The sequence below is a fragment of the Sesamum indicum genome, linkage group LG6, assembly GCF_000512975.1.
Source record: "Sesamum indicum cultivar Zhongzhi No. 13 linkage group LG6, S_indicum_v1.0, whole genome shotgun sequence".
Lineage (NCBI taxonomy): Eukaryota > Viridiplantae > Streptophyta > Magnoliopsida > Lamiales > Pedaliaceae > Sesamum > Sesamum indicum.
The window spans coordinates 3410130-3426407 of record NC_026150.1 but is presented as its reverse complement, the minus strand read 5'-3'; the positions used below and the strand labels follow the sequence as shown (position 1 = coordinate 3426407).

General features: G+C 32.1%; 3 protein-coding genes across 3 annotated transcripts; 2 read left to right on the top strand and 1 right to left on the bottom strand.

Moving 5' to 3' along the window:
* On the top strand, positions 4729–9255 carry LOC105163552. The gene is made up of 4 exons (XM_011081953.2): positions 4729–5377; positions 7883–8166; positions 8244–8471; positions 8558–9255. Exons 1-4 carry the CDS (start codon positions 4927–4929, stop codon positions 9089–9091), a joined length of 1497 nt encoding a protein of 498 aa, XP_011080255.1. The 5' UTR covers positions 4729–4926; the 3' UTR covers positions 9092–9255.
* LOC105163551 (histone H3.2) lies at positions 10919–11587 on the top strand. Its single transcript, XM_011081952.2, has one exon. It carries the CDS (start codon positions 11008–11010, stop codon positions 11416–11418), a length of 411 nt encoding a protein of 136 aa, XP_011080254.1. The 5' UTR covers positions 10919–11007; the 3' UTR covers positions 11419–11587.
* LOC105163605 (LOB domain-containing protein 4-like) lies at positions 12407–14176 on the bottom strand. The gene is made up of 2 exons (XM_011082017.2): positions 13844–14176; positions 12407–12968 (listed from the first exon to the last, which is right to left on the bottom strand). The coding sequence occupies exons 1-2, from the start codon at positions 14018–14020 to the stop codon at positions 12645–12647; spliced, it is 501 nt and encodes a 166-aa protein (XP_011080319.1). The 5' UTR covers positions 14021–14176; the 3' UTR covers positions 12407–12644.

The following is a 16278-nucleotide window of genomic DNA, read 5'->3' as shown; positions in this document are numbered from 1 at the left end:
GAATGTCTTAGAAGTTTACTGTAATATTCTTAGTTATAGAACATGCCCCTGCCCTTGCAATTTGGAAATAATTGGAACATTCAAGAAGGGTTCACCACTCTCACTAATAAAATGGCTATACAATAAGTTGAATTTTTTTATTTTTTTAAAGAAATACCCAAGTTATATGCGTATTATACATATATAAATATATGTGTGTGTGAGGGAGAGAGTGAAAATCTCATGACTTGTCTCATTATAGTTTGGCACTATGGTTAATAAACTAATAATTTTCATTTTGATTTCATTACTAAAACCTCGGAAAAAATCGCACAACGCACTTCCATGTTATGACAATGCATAAGCATAGACCATACCATTTAGTGTTGCTTGTAGAAACTGGAACAGGGCATATATTCTCCCCAAGTCCTTTATTTAAGAGACCAACGGTATTGATTGTAATATCGTCACATCTCTAACCAGTTAGATGACAAGGGACTTGAGTTACTTATTATTGTCAAATTCTTCTCTTACCTGTTAAGGCATCTTCCAATCAGATATAACCCTAATAAAAATAATTGATATTCGAGACAACAATCTCCAAATTTACGACACATAAAGGTATCATATTAGTACTTATATGTTAAATGAAAATACCATCTTACAAATAAAAGATCTCAACCACTACATATAAACATGTAATTGGTCTTAATTTTGAGGGACCTAGTTTTGCCGCCTGCCTGAATTGAATCCCCTTTCTCTTTGGAACATTTCTCGTGTTTTCGGAAACAGCGTTTCTAGTTTGGTTGTCATGTAATGTATTGTATTGGGAGGTGGAAGAACAGGAAAACGATGTCAATGGGAAACGGACCATTTGTTGGTGGCGCCACAATTTCTGAATACATGAAATGATTTATATGTTTCACGAAATATTTACACCTATGATTCCTGTTCTATTTACAGTATTTACACAAACAATCATTATTATTATATTTTTTTTATAATTACAAAAATTACTCTCGATAACAAAAAAATATAAATAATTTGTGTGATAATATTAACATTTCGAGAGTGGGTGTGCACAACTTATTAAAAATCAAAGATGATTGTGTTAACGATGTTGATATTTTTTATAAGTGTATGTATAATATTTCAAAGACACAAAAATAAACCATAGGTCAGACGTATAAATGTCATTATGCCTTAATTGTATGCTATTAATTTATTTTTTCTTTTGTAATGAATCGGTCACAGTTATAATATAAATTTTAATAATTAAAAATTTAATATTAAATAATTATAACTAATTATTAATTATTATTATAATACATCAACAATTATTATTACACAAATAAATGCCCACGTATTGACGGATTTCGAATGTATGCTTACATATATATATATATATATATATGTATGTATACTTTTTTTTTTCCATGAAAATTGGGAAATTGGAATATATAGTATACAATTCTATTTCTAGGTGGTGTTTTTCAGTCAAATAAAACGTGTTTTCCTTCTCAGACGTTATTAAAGCTCTCACCATCTAATATTAGACATTTATTCCATGTTCCAAACACAGACCAAAGACGTTATTCTTGACCTTCCTAGTTTGGCAACACGTGCAGACGTTTACTTTAAAAAACAAATAAATTAGAAGCCGTGTGATTGTATTTTTATATTATTATCTGAAAAGAAATTATTAGATTAATATACTTTTTAATAACTATCAATTTTTTTATAAAAAAATAATTGAATAGTAAATTATAAAAAGAAATAATAATTCGATCAATTATAATCCTAAATAATAATAATATTGAATGGAACAATGAAAGACAAATAATATACCCCGGCCATGCATATGAACATTGTGAAACTTAACAATCGAAATCTCGTATTTATTTGTAGAACATCAACTTTTACCTTAGTCTCTAAACTCAATAATAAAAATAATGTGTCGGGTTTTTTACTCTTTTATTTGATGTCGGAAAACAATGTAAAAGTGATTTTAGAATTTGACATTCGCAGTAATTTATTGATCTTTATAACATAAAATTTCAATTCAAAATTAGATAGTTTTAGTTTTACCACGTGATTTAAGCCTCATTAACGGCCTAATTTTAAAAATTTTATTTATGAACGGGTATGATTCAACCGAATTCCCAAACCTAAACTTTCGATACGCTGTTAATAAATATTATAAGCGAAAATTTTGAAGCATGTTCGATGAATTGTTATAATCCTAATTACAAAGTATGAAATTTGGATCTCATATTGATTTTCAGTACATAATGATGAATTCTCATATGGGTTCATATTTTGCACTTGAATGTTTAATTTCTGAAATAGGGTTTTTGACAGTAACAAAAATTACTCTATGATTTAGCTTCCTTTATGAAAAATTGGAAATGGTCAAATTCCATTGGTGTAGGAAGATTCTAGCACACAATCAAATGAAGAGTAGAATATCCAACTCTTCGATTCGACCCCATCCACAGTTGATTAAAAAACTAAATTAAGGTAAATTATAATCAATTTTTCTAAAATTTTATGCATTAACAAAATTATTTTATTATTCCAAAAATTATCAATATCTTTTTAATTTTTGACCGTGGTTCAATGACAGCCCAATTCAATAATTTTCGATAAAATTATATTTTTAATTTCATAGGACAGAGGATTAACATATTTAGGTATTTATTTTACGGGATTTTCAAAAATTATCTCAAAATTGAGAAAACTTGACATATTTAGTCATATGCTTTGCGAAATTTATAGGATTAAATATATCGAATTTTTCTCAATTTTGAAACTATTCTGCAAATTTCGTAAAGTAAAAAACTAAAAGTGTTGAACTCTCTATTTGGTAGAATTAAAAGTGTAACTTTTACTATTAGTTATTTTTTTTAAAATATAATAAGGCGAAGTTGACAATTCCAAATATCAATTAATGATATATAATTTTATTAAATATCATAAGCATTAATAATTTTTCAAATAAAAAAATATATAATTATATCAAATTTTAAAAAAATATGTATTATAATTGACCCAATCAATTATGTTTCCCTAGCAAGACTCGCACCAAATTTACAAGAATCTTTGTGTATTGGAGGCAGGTGGACCAATTCATATTTGAGAATTCTTGAGCAACTTGGGAAAAAAATTTATTCATGTTTAGTTTGAGGGAATCAAATCAATCTTAAAACAAATATAATATACTTTTTTATAAATTATACACCAACTATACTATAAGTATATTGTATTTATTATATTAGTTGGTTCAATTAAGAATAAAACCCAATCTGAATTATAATTTTCCACAAATTGGACTTACAATTAAGAAATAAATAAGCCAATTTCAAACATATTTTAGTGTCAACTTTGGGATTCATTTGACAAAAACATCATTAATTTCTCCATGATTTTTGTAATAGAAACTTGAAGAAAATATGATTTTTTTTTTATTTTTTTTTGGTTTAGAGTAATTAGATCATATATAACTGATGCTAATTGACCATCTAAGCAACAGTTACTAAATATTATATTTATTGCAGACCATGCCATAATATCACTTATACTAAAATTACGATAAATATTGATTAATTGTGATTAATACTTAAATTTTTATATTTATTTTATTTGACTATGATTTAAAAAATATTAATTTATCATAATTGGTAATACTTCGTCTATAATGTAGTTTTTTTTTTTAATTTTGTGGTATATGATTAATTTCTAGTACAAATTGAATCTCACTGCGTGACTTCCCTCTATTTTTACTTTTTTCTTCCAAAGATTTATATTCCAATGTTGAACAATCAAACAAAATAATATATTTCTTACATTTTAGGATTTAAGTATCATGCGATAAGAACCCTTGTTCAAGAAAGAATTGAAATCAATATATTTATATACTAAAATTTCGAAATAATAAATTACAATAACTTGTATAAAATGAGATTAATATCTACACGTTCAGTGATATTTGAATTCATGATTTCAAATTTATTCATTGAATTTTAATTTTAGGACACGGTCAGATATTAAAAATTGCTTATAGTATATTTATAAATTATTCATTAATATAATTATCAGAAAAAATTAGAAAAAAAAAAAGAATTTAAGCGTTTCAAGGTCCAAAATATCTAATACGAACCTCCCCAAAAACCCCACTCCAATATTTATCACTAAAGTTAATTATAATAGTCATTGTCAAAAAGTTGATTTTTCATACTAAAACAATTCCAAATTAATAAAAATAAATACTTGACCCATAACTAGGAAATCTATAACAAAGAAATTGTACTAGGAAAAGCCGTCGTACTTGTTTGAAAATTTATTCTCTCTTGGTGCAGAGAGAAAATTGCATTTTTATTCCTAGAAATTAGATTTATTTTTAATTTGATCCAATTCATTATATTTTTTTTTTACATTATATTTCATAAATTAGAACTTTTTTCGGTTTCAGTCCTCACGTGACTTTTCCATCTAATAATTAACGGAGAAGTTATAGGATCGTTAGTTCAAACACTTGCTGGAATAATGCCCTATAATTTCTGTGCTAATTATTAAACGAAAAAGTCACGGCGGTGACTAAAAATAAAAGAGTTTATAATTTATAGGATGTAATATGAAAAAATTATAATAAATTGGACTAAATTGAAAATGATGATAATATATTGGACCAAAAATGCAGTTTCCCCATTTTTGACTTTTCTGCAAATAAATACATATATACAGTTCTTCAAATCCTCTTCCTGAATCTGATCATTGACGCTTTTTCTCTTTGCATTTATCTGTTCTTCGTCAAAATACATACACACTTAGATAAATATAGATACAGACATATTTATATCTATCTACGTACCAGGACTACTACTCGCGAGAAGAAGGACGGACGGAATTCAAACTCTCATGCAGTGAAAGCAAAAACCCCACACCGACATGCCAATGGATCGATCGCCGTATTACTCTTCCTCCTCCGACAGCTCTCCGTTTTCTTCTTCGGGCTCGTCGCCGGCGAAAGCTTCGACGGTTGTGCTCTCAATTGAATGCTTAAAGGGCAGCTCCAAGGCCGACGAATGGACCGGCGACATGCTGCAGACCGGCGACATAGTGGAGGAGTTAAAAATCGGGAACCTGACGGTCAAGTCGCCGTTCAAGAACGGCAAGACCGGCGTGCAGAGGATCCTCCACAACTCCTTCAAGCAGAAACAGACGTCAATCCGGGTCCGGGTCAGGCGCGGCTCCGACGACCTCGCGGAATTGCAGGCGTGCATCGTGCCCGGCGACCAGTTGGTGGGGAAGAAGCAGTACGTTTTGCGGGCCATTGACGACCCGAATTACGCCGTCGGGTTCTTTGATCGGACGGAGAGCGAGTGCTTGAATTTGCAAGGTACGGTAAAAACGTTGACTTTTCGTTGCTTGGAACTTTTAGCAGACTTCTTTGAACACGAGGGGGTTCAGAATTATTAACACCAAATTAATGCATCATGACCAAATTTATGTTGCGTAATTGATAAAAAGCCTGTGTCAAATTTTATGTATTATTTGCTCTATGAAGAACGAAAAATTTAGACTAATTATATGATAAATATAATATATTTGTTATGTAATTGATATATAATTTAAGAACACTTGTTTTGTCATTAATTTAGTTCGACCAGACCTAATTCAAACTAGAATTTTCCCTTAAAAAACATATAGCCAATAATGGTAACATTTTTTTTCTAAAAAAGAATTATATTAAATTATTCTTTGTCGCGCCATCTTCGTTTATTTCATAGTTCATATACTTTGTTTGAGCATATTAAAATTATATGATAAGGGTAATATGTATTAATCATATAATTAATGTCAGTTTGGTTGAATTTGATTTTGGCTAAAAGTTTACTTAAAAAGCAAATATATATATGTAGTTGCAGGGCAGGAAATGTGGCCCATTAAAAAGTAAATAAAAATGAAGCAAGAAAGAAACCATTACTAGTTCTTGGGTTAAATACACTTTTCACCCTTAAAATATATGTATAGTCGTATTTATCCCTTTACACTATAAAAGATAACAAAAATTCCCTTCATAATATAGTCCAAAATTTTTATGTTGAAGATTTTTTTATTATTTATCGCCATTAAAATATGTTTATTATAATTATTCCTCTAAAGCATTTGGATTATTATGAATTTGTTATTTATTATAAATAATACCCAAGATTCATGATTTTTATAATTAGTATGCAAAAATATGTATAAATTCTATATAGTTACATCACAATTTACATTTATTTAAATGTATTTTTTAAAATAAATAATTTACCTTGTCAAATATATTACATAGATTGGGGTCATAAATATATTTTTTTAATCTTATACAATTTGTAAAATGCTATAGATTTTACATATTATGTTTTAAACAAAAAATAAGTAAAATTCTAAAATTACTAAAAGTAGTCACTAGAAAAAAAATTACTATTGACTACAATACTAGTGGTTATAGCTAAAGAAATTATGGTAAATGAGTATTATTAACTACGATTAAATAAAACTGATGCAAAAAACTAGTTTTTCCGCCATGAAAAAATTATTTGCAGCATCAAAGAGCCATGGTCAAAACATTTGCTATGATTTTTAGTCATGATAAATGTTATAGCAACCCTCTCAAAAGTCACGCCAACAACCATTGTGTGGTTGTGGTTAATAACTATTTACTACGGCTATTTGTTATTAACAATGTCAATTAACTGTAGTTAAATGTTATAATTCTTCTAATGAGTTTTGAAGGAGATACATCACTTTATCGAGTAAATTAAAAATACAGGGAGTAAGTAGAAGGATATTTTTATCTTGTTAACAACAAATTATTTTGTTATCTTTCATAGTTTAGGGGATGATTGCGACGATAACCATAATTTAAGGGTGTAAAATATATTTAACCCTTAATTCTCATTCATTTTTTGCCGTGGTTTTCCAAGTTTCTAGGATCAGATTCAAAGTGCATGACATGTCCGTATGCTTGATATTGTTTCGAGTCTTATTTTAAATGATAAGTTATATTGACACTCCTAAAATTAAGTTAACACATTTCATGTCTTTGTATGATTACCGCTATACCTCTTGAGGTTATATTTATAATTGTAATTATATTTTCTATTAAAAGACAGAGCTTACACGAATACTTTTTTGGAAAATATTGCACTAACAGCCCTCGAGAGATATGGCTGTAATTTTACAAAAAAATATGAGGTATATGTACAATTTAACATAATTTTAGGGGGTGTTAAATTAATTTACCAATTTTGAAAAGTAAACGGAGAAAAGAGAGGAATGAAAGGACATGAGGAACGTGCTTTGCAGCCTGCCGAGTTTCTTAATTACAATCCTTAGAAGAATATTGTAAAAGAATGTGTAAACTAACCATGAGGGGCACCCACATACATTTGAAGCATTTGACTAGAAGAATATTTGTAGTTGACAATTAGGTGGTCCGAATATATACATATACATGTTATGCATTTCAACCTGTTCACTTTCCTCGGAAGCTTTGGTCTGTTTTCCTCACATGTTACTTTCTTTCAACCCATTCCCATTTACCTATTCAACATTAGTTATAATTAAGTCCATCACCTGTTAGTACGTAGTACAACGTTGACCGCTTGTGTTTCTTCTTCCTGCATTACACATGATGTTGTATGTTGCAGTCTAGTATTGCAGAGTGAAGTCTGACCTGACGTTATGTTTAGAGATCATTGATTGTGAATCAAATCGCCGTAATAAAAGTGGATTTGGACAATTGTAAATGTGTCTTGAAATGATTTCCAAATTGAACCCTTTATCTACTTTTTCTTCCGCTATATATGTTTCTTGATATTGGGCAAATTTTGCTAATTTACTACATTCATTCTAGCTTCAAGAACCTCAAGAATGGTGAGTGCACTAGAGAGAACTCCACTTCAAGACGGTTACGTCTCGTATCCGTGGGAGAGGCGGATGGGTGAGATGCTGTCGATTCCCAATTCAAGCAGCTTTTACTCCATCCTCTTCTTGCCAAAAGCCTCTGACAAAGCCGGTACCCGGTACAACGACCTCGAGGACACCCTTGCGCGAGCCCACGCGTGGATCAATGCTTCCCAGGCATCGGGGGCTCCTATTGTGTTCATGAACATTCAGACCGAATCCCTTCTTACAAAGGTACCTAATTAAGTCCCAAAAACATTGACTTGAAATTAAACATACAGTTGATCTAAGATTTGCTGTGCGTGGTTCAGATATCTGGAGATACTGCTTCTTCCACAGTAAGCGCGGGATCGCTCTCGGACTTGTCGAATCTTGCCAACACCAGCATATATGGTTTTGAGGACTACCACGGGATAGACATCGGTGTGGTAAGAGCTGTTCGTCTATGGTTCTCCCCGCTTGCAGGGGAGATTCCAATCGAGATCAAGATCAAAGAAACCGACACAAAGCTCGGATTTGCCATCAGCCGAACAGAAGAGGTACTAATACTACAATAGAACCTTATTCCTTAAACAACATAACTATCACACAATTCTTGACTCTGTTACAAAATGTGAATGAACAGGGATTCATCCACATATCATCAGTCATCGAAACTGACAACGATGCACCGTCTGCCCGGTCAGGGCTGAGCAATCTGTACAAGCAGGCATCCGAAACCTCCCGGCTCCTGGTGGTGTCCCGAATATCCAACCAAAAAGTTCTTCCCTGGATGGTTTCTCCAACAGGCGCAATCCGATGCTTCGACACGGTTTCACTCAGCCAGAAGCTCTCCCTCCACCGCCACGCTAGGGTGCCAATCCTCCTCCATGTTTTCCTATGGGACAGAAGCGCAAACTACGCAAACGTGGGCAGCATCAGGGCCCGAGCCATGTCGGTGTGCCCTCCGTCATTGCCGACTGAGGTTCACTTGGCGCGTAGGGATAATGAGAATCAAGCGCTGCCGACGGAAGAGGAAGAGGAAGAGGAAGAGGAGACGGATGATCAGTATGAGAGTAGAGAGGGTGATGGAGCGGCGGCCATTATGCTGGACCGAGATACTGCTGGGGAGTTCTCCTTCCGGTTGCATGATTTCGGTCTTACAAATAATTGGGTGTGACATAATTATATATATGTCTTGCTTTTAGTTAACCTTATTTGTGTTCTGTCTTTGACATTTTTTATGTACATATATGTGCAATCTATCTGCATTCGTCTTCATGTAATGTAGTACACTTGTAGCAGTTAACCCATATATATAGTTGAGCTAAATTTTGATTTCTACGCTGGGTTCTGTTATATAAAATTTCATGTTATATCTGGAAAATTCTAAATCAGATTTGATTCGATCAAATTTGAATCAATCACAAGAAAAGTGCAATACACTTGTTGTGTGATTATAATTTAGGAAAAGTGACTAATCACATAATAAGTATATCATATTTGCTCTGTGATTGAATTGGTTCGACCCAATATGGTTCAGGCAAAAACCTACGTCTATGCTATATTATTTAGGTTGGATGCTGAGTAACCCACTTAATATTCAATATGTGTAGTGACTAAGTTAACCCTATACGAGCAAATGATTAATGACAAGTAAATCTTTTGAATTGACAAGTGAGTTTTTGGAATTAGAAAGCCAATTGAATTGAATTGTTGATTTTCAATCGTAATAATAATAGTACATGTTAGTTCATTATAAATTATTATTAAATATTAAAGTTTAATATGTTTATCGAAATCTACAATATAGTTGTATACTGTCAATTTATTAAAAAAAAAACTGATCACATATGAATTGCAAGTTTTTACTGTTTTATAAAATTCTTCACTTTCTTTTAATTTGTTTCTCATAAAAAATATGAAAAGTAGTGAGTAATATAGTATAATTAAATCAATTCTAATGAACTTAAAATCAATCACCAACCCATATGTACATCACCAATTCACTTAAAATGTATCATCAACCCACTTAGAACCCATCACCGACCCATTTAATACCCATCATCAATCTATATAGGATCCATAATAAATTCATGATTATAATATATACTAATATCTTTCATCAATTGTATTATATTACTAAAATTACTTTTGATAAACTAATAGAAAATTAAACATGAAAAACCCATTTAGTACCCATTAGAACCCATATAAAATTCATAATCTATTTAATTAATTTAAACAAAATTATATTATACTCATATTAAAAAATATTAAACCAAAAACTAAATGAATTGGGTTGGAAACATACACTATGTTTGTTTTCATTTTCAAATTATCTATGAAACGAGTCAAAACATGCCAAATGTTTGCCATCACTCACAAACACCTTATCTAAGTGTTTTTAACTGTCTTAACATAAATACATATATATATATACACATATATTTACATAAATATATATAAAAAAAACATAATTTGACAATAAATAGTAATTTTTGTCTTCCAAAACACAATATTAAACATACTATACTTATTTTAAATTATCTCAAAAAATAAATTCAAGTATATATACTATTTTTAACACATATTTATTTATCTTTATTTTTCTCTCACTATTTTCACAAAACACGCAGAAAACAAATTCAAGCACTATTATAGATTTCCACCAGATTGCGACTCCTAATTCGAATATAATTTTTACTGCAAGATGCATAGTCCGAGGAGTTTCCAAGAGAAACAGATCTGAACCGTTAAACTACCTTGCAATCGACGCCCGTAGTTCTCCAATCGAAGCGGCCCAATTCTGCCTTCGCATTGGCTGGTCAGCACAAATTCGGATGGCGATCCGAGCCAACTCCCTCAATTAATCACACACCCTCGGTTTCCATTCCAATCCAACGGCAGAGACATCCTATTTCCAAAAATTTCAAAATTTGCCCAAATGTTCAAACCCTCCCGCTCTGTTGTTTTTCACTCAAAACCACAATTGACAATCCTATAAAACCCCCCACCCAAATCTCCTTACTCACAAACTTCTGATAGACACAAATTCATTCATACTCATCTTTCAGCATCACAGGCCACTGATCAATGGCTCGTACGAAGCAGACGGCTAGAAAATCCACCGGAGGCAAAGCCCCAAGGAAGCAGCTGGCAACGAAGGCGGCCAGGAAATCCGCCCCCGCCACCGGAGGCGTCAAGAAGCCCCACCGTTTTCGCCCAGGAACGGTGGCGTTGAGGGAAATCAGGAAGTATCAGAAGAGCACCGAGTTGTTGATTAGAAAGCTGCCGTTCCAGAGACTTGTTAGAGAGATCGCCCAGGATTTCAAAACAGATCTTCGCTTCCAGAGCTCCGCGGTGGCCGCGCTTCAAGAGGCGGCGGAGGCTTATCTGGTGGGTCTCTTTGAGGACACGAATCTGTGCGCCATTCATGCTAAGAGGGTAACCATTATGCCTAAAGATATCCAGTTGGCCAGGAGAATTAGGGGTGAGAGGGCTTAGATTTAATCTAGGGTTTGCAGTTTAATCTCCTTGTTCATCTTTCTAGTTGTTTCATTTAGCGTAGAAATCAATGAGAAAGCAATCTTGGTATTAGGGATTTTGTATGGGATGATTGAATATTGGGATGTAAAATTATCTTATTAATATGAGAATTAATGTGTTATTTCAATTGTGGGTTTCTGAAATTTAATTTCTGTTTCCCATATGCGATTCCAAATTTAAGAAAATATATGACATTTTTTCTTATTTTCTTTGCATCATGTGCAAATATTACAGCTTTATCCAATTTCAGTGTCTGTTGTTTTCTTCAAAGGTTAGGATATGTAATAAAAGGTGAATTTGAATTGTGTTTGGTAATACTTAATTAGTACATGGTGAGTATAATTTATATTGTTACGTTATTGATTAATTTTGTAGATTATTTACCAATTAATGTAAGGTGCTCATTGTATAATTAATTATCTATTTAATTTGGGTTTGATCAAATTTGAACTAATAAGGTTAAAGCACCAGCAGCATCTATTATTGTTATTTGGTTCGCTTTCACTAGGGGAGTTGCAAACTCAGCTGCCCACGCTCTTGTGAGGTAAGCAACTTCAAATTCGGAGGGATTCCATCCTCCTGTTTTTCGTTCTGAAGCCTTGTACTTTGATGATTCCAAATGATTAATAAAATCCCTCAATTCCCCTAAAAGAAAAAAAAAGTATATTTATGATGTAATTTGTGTATAATTTAAATAAAATGATCAATCACATATTTTATATATTATATTTACTTTATGATTAGTTTAATTCGATCAAATTTGATATGGAAAAAACTTTCCGAGTGGGAGTGACCCATTTGGAGACAGCAATTATTTGAGACAATGCAACTCTTGTGGACCAAATGTGGAAATCTTAAACAGCATCATTAGCAAGAACCACAAATGAACTGACCAAACAGTATTAAAAGACAGTTAGCCCAAAACATAAGAGAACAGAGCAAACATTGTTTAAAAATAATCAACCCCACATGCTTAGTATACTCATTATACCTCATAATTATATGTTTTTGACATTTACAATATGGTTAATCATAATCACCCACACCATCATCATCATCATCCAGCTAAGTAAAAATCTGCTGTAAAGATGTATATGAAAAATCCAAAAACCAGAAGAAAAAAAGAAGAGGCAGACAGTAGTTCAAGAAAAGACCACAACATAAGCAATGTAATTAGTCAAATACTAAGGCCAGAAGGAGTCATCCACATTGGCCTCTTCCATGGCCATGTCCATGTTAAAATGGGACTTGGCGTGATGAGGTTGTCTGCCCCTAGACGAAGGAGATGCATTCTCTGGTGTGTTGTAATTAGCGGTGGACGATAATTGGCGCATGCGCAGGTGGACAACCTCTGCCTGTGCGAGCGCTAGCTGGGCTTGCAGCATGTCTATCTGCTGCTGCAAAGATGATATAGCTCCCACGCAACCGTATACTGGATCTCTTACGCGGGCGTTTGCTTCGTACACCATGGAACTCACTGCATCACCTCTGTGATGTTCAGGCAACTCCTGCATGATTAGAGGAGTTTTTCAAATTTGTAAACATGTTGAATCAGAGAACAGTAAGTTACCATGAGGTCACGGATACGACATTTTAACGTCGTTAGGTTTCTAGTAGTACTCGGACAAAATGAATGTTAGAATTTCGAACTTTTGGTAGCTTACATTCAACTTCTAAAGTTGCCTTTCTGTGTTTGATGATCATACTTTTTCTCTTTGTTGTATTGAACAAAGACTAAGAATCCTTTGACTAGAAAAACATGTCTTGTACCGAATTAAGCAGCATAAAGAGGGACACATGACTGGAAATTCTAATCCGAATCAAGTTTGGTCGAATCTAAACCAATTATATGGTAAGTGCAATACACTTGTGGTGTTATTGGCGTATAGTTAAGAAAAAGTGATCAATCACATGATAAGTGTATCACATTTGTATTGTGTTTGGTTAAGCCAAATTTGATTTGGGTAAATATTTGCCAAACATCACTAGTGTATCTTAAAGATTGTAATAACAACCATTGACTGCACGAATCAATAGTAAAGTCAAATTAGGTGCAAAAAGAAGAAGAAAATTAGTTTCACGAGAGTAGAAACTTTTGAAATTTTAATGCTCTTACTATTTGTTGTAAAGGGACTGCTAAAACCTTATTCAAACTGCAAAGTAGCTATATGTAATATTTTTCTGAGCAAAGGTCTAGCTTTAATGCATGATAATCGAGTACTAATTTGAACAAATGCCAGTAAGAAAAATGTTTATATCCAAAGCAAGTTTATTGAACTGATCATATATGCCATCTGACTCATGTACACGCCGACACCGAGGATTTGGGACCGCAAAACCTTCAACACAGAGAGAGAGAGAGAGAGAGAGGTGGAGATGAAACCTGGAGCATCTTGTTAACGTTGCTAGCACCAAAGACCTTATGCACGCTGGCAAACTTGTGGGGCTCGTCGGCCGGGAAATATGGGGCAAAGACGCAGTCCTCCGCACACCTCCGGCGAAGAAGCTTGCACGCAGCGCATGGCGATGGCGCCCCTTGTTTTCTACTGCTCTCCTTCATAACTCCGACACCTAATCAGCTCTTGCAAAAGCTACCTGCTATATTTGCTATACGTAGAATCAAAATTGGGATGTATATATATGGATAAACCAAACACTATTAGAAGCTATGAATATGTTTGGTTTCCGGGGTACTACAACATGCACCCTATTTTTGTTCTTTTCTAACTTAAAAAGTCGCCATTTCTTTGAAACAAAGAGATGTGGGGGAAAAGGTGGGGGTGGGGAGGAGACATGAAAGGGGGGGGGGGGGGGTCGCATGTTGTATATGGGTTTTTTTAGTCTATTTTTATGTCGAGAAAAAATTACATGCATTGTACATGTGATATTTAATTAACGGGGAATGTATGAGGAAAATATCACATGTGCAGTGTATTGATGATTTCTCAATAGAAAAATCGACTACAAAACGGTTATATATGACAAAGTGCAAATTTTGTAAAGTTGAAATGGTAATTAAATTGACACAAAAAAAAAATAGATAATAAAGTGTAAAAATAAACATAATTCGAATAACAAAATATGATTTACCCTGATTTATATACAAAATTAACTGTTCAGCTCACCGAAAAAAAGAATTTTCTCCTACATTGTAAAAAACTACGGCTTAAAAATTATAATAAATAAATACTGTTTATCGTCATTTATCATGACCGGACAAAATTAAGACAGAAATTTAAGTGTTAACAACAATTAATCAATATTTTGGTTATAGTCAAAACATTTGTTAAAATTTTTAATTTTGACTAATTTTTCGACATCACGTTCAAAAATAATAACTAAATACTTGTTGTGCAGCCTTGATTATTTAGTATTCCACATGATTTTTTAATATAATCTTTTACTTTTTATCCATTTCTAGTGGACAGTATAATCTTTTATTATAAATTAATATTACTTTCCATATTATAATATATACACAAATATATTAAGAAAAAGTTGGTATATAAAATACAATATATGCGTAATGCAAAATTAATTTGTAATAGAAAACTAAGAAAAGTCAATCTAATAAAATATTCAATGGATCCTTAAGAAGTTTGATTTTGGTAGAAGAATAATATTTCTATGTGTCGGTTTACTTTTGTTGTAATGAATTTTTGTCATTTATTTATACCATACATATAGCTTTGACCAGTAGTATATTTAAATGTATATTTGCGTGGGTAGAGTGTAGACAGGGTTATATCCACATCAAATTATTACACTCGTGCAATCTCAAGATCATACTTACCTTTTTGCATTTCCATAACATGATTTCAATTTTCAAAATCTACCAATTTTAATGAGGAAATGCTCACCCAATTCTTAATTTTATGGTCTTGTTGTTGATGGAAATAAATATCAAATTCACAGTACGAGTCATAAATACAAATTGTTTTGAGTGAAAATTCTCTGACAATCAAATTAGAAATGGTCTAGTTGAAAAAATATATAAAAATTTCCCACATCACCACCTAGAGATTTTTAGATGGTGGCAACGACTCAAATTATAGGTTATGGAGTTAATTTGAATTAAGTCCGACCCACCCATATAAAAAGACGTTGATCCCGTCCATTTTGAAGGACTTTCCTAATTCAAAGGGGCAAATTTCTCAATATTTTTCAGTGAATAAGTTGTCATTTTTAAATTAACATTTTCTCTGTAGATTATTATGTTTGAATATTTACTGATACATACAAGTTTATTTATAATATAATAAATTTAAATTCAATAAAACATTATTCTTAAAATATGAGGAAATGTAGGGAAGAGATGCATTGAGTCTAGATGAATTGAATTTCATTAATTCTGGATCTCACAGAATCAGACGGCGGCGATTTCATTAAGATTGAGTGCTTCATGATTTGACCATTTATTTAATTGCATGACCACACACTGTCTGCCCAACATTTATTTGTTTTTATCTTCCCTAATTAATTAATTTACACTTTCTTATATAACAATTATTTTTTTTTCTCGAAGATGTATAGCTTTTAACTTATAAAAGTATAATGATATCAAATTATTAATTCATAGCTACTATTTTTAATAAAACTACAAGGATATATATATATATATAGTTTTTCATAGAAAAGTCGAAAAATTATCAGTAATTTAGCTATTTTTATTAAAGTTTTGATCAAGTATTTAAATTCTTGTCGGGGTCTCGAGTTGTAGGTTTCCTGTCCACCTTGATCCTTAAATTAATGGCGTTCGTAATAAAATTCGAGAGTATTAAATGCAACAATTAAAAACAATATATACGTTATATGAGA

Coding starts and splice junctions, on each gene's coding strand:
- LOC105163552 (XM_011081953.2), top strand. CDS start 4,927: ATGCCAATGGATCGATCGCCGTATTACTCTTCCTCCTCCGACAGCTCT. Junction 5,378..7,882: donor CGAGTGCTTGAATTTGCAAG/GTACGGTAAAAA, acceptor CATTCATTCTAG/CTTCAAGAACCTCAAGAATG. Junction 8,472..8,557: donor CCATCAGCCGAACAGAAGAG/GTACTAATACTA, acceptor GTGAATGAACAG/GGATTCATCCACATATCATC.
- LOC105163551 (XM_011081952.2), top strand. CDS start 11,008: ATGGCTCGTACGAAGCAGACGGCTAGAAAATCCACCGGAGGCAAAGCC.
- LOC105163605 (XM_011082017.2), bottom strand. CDS start 14,020: ATGAAGGAGAGCAGTAGAAAACAAGGGGCGCCATCGCCATGCGCTGCG. Junction 12,969..13,843: donor ACGTTAACAAGATGCTCCAG/GTTTCATCTCCA, acceptor CTAATCATGCAG/GAGTTGCCTGAACATCACAG.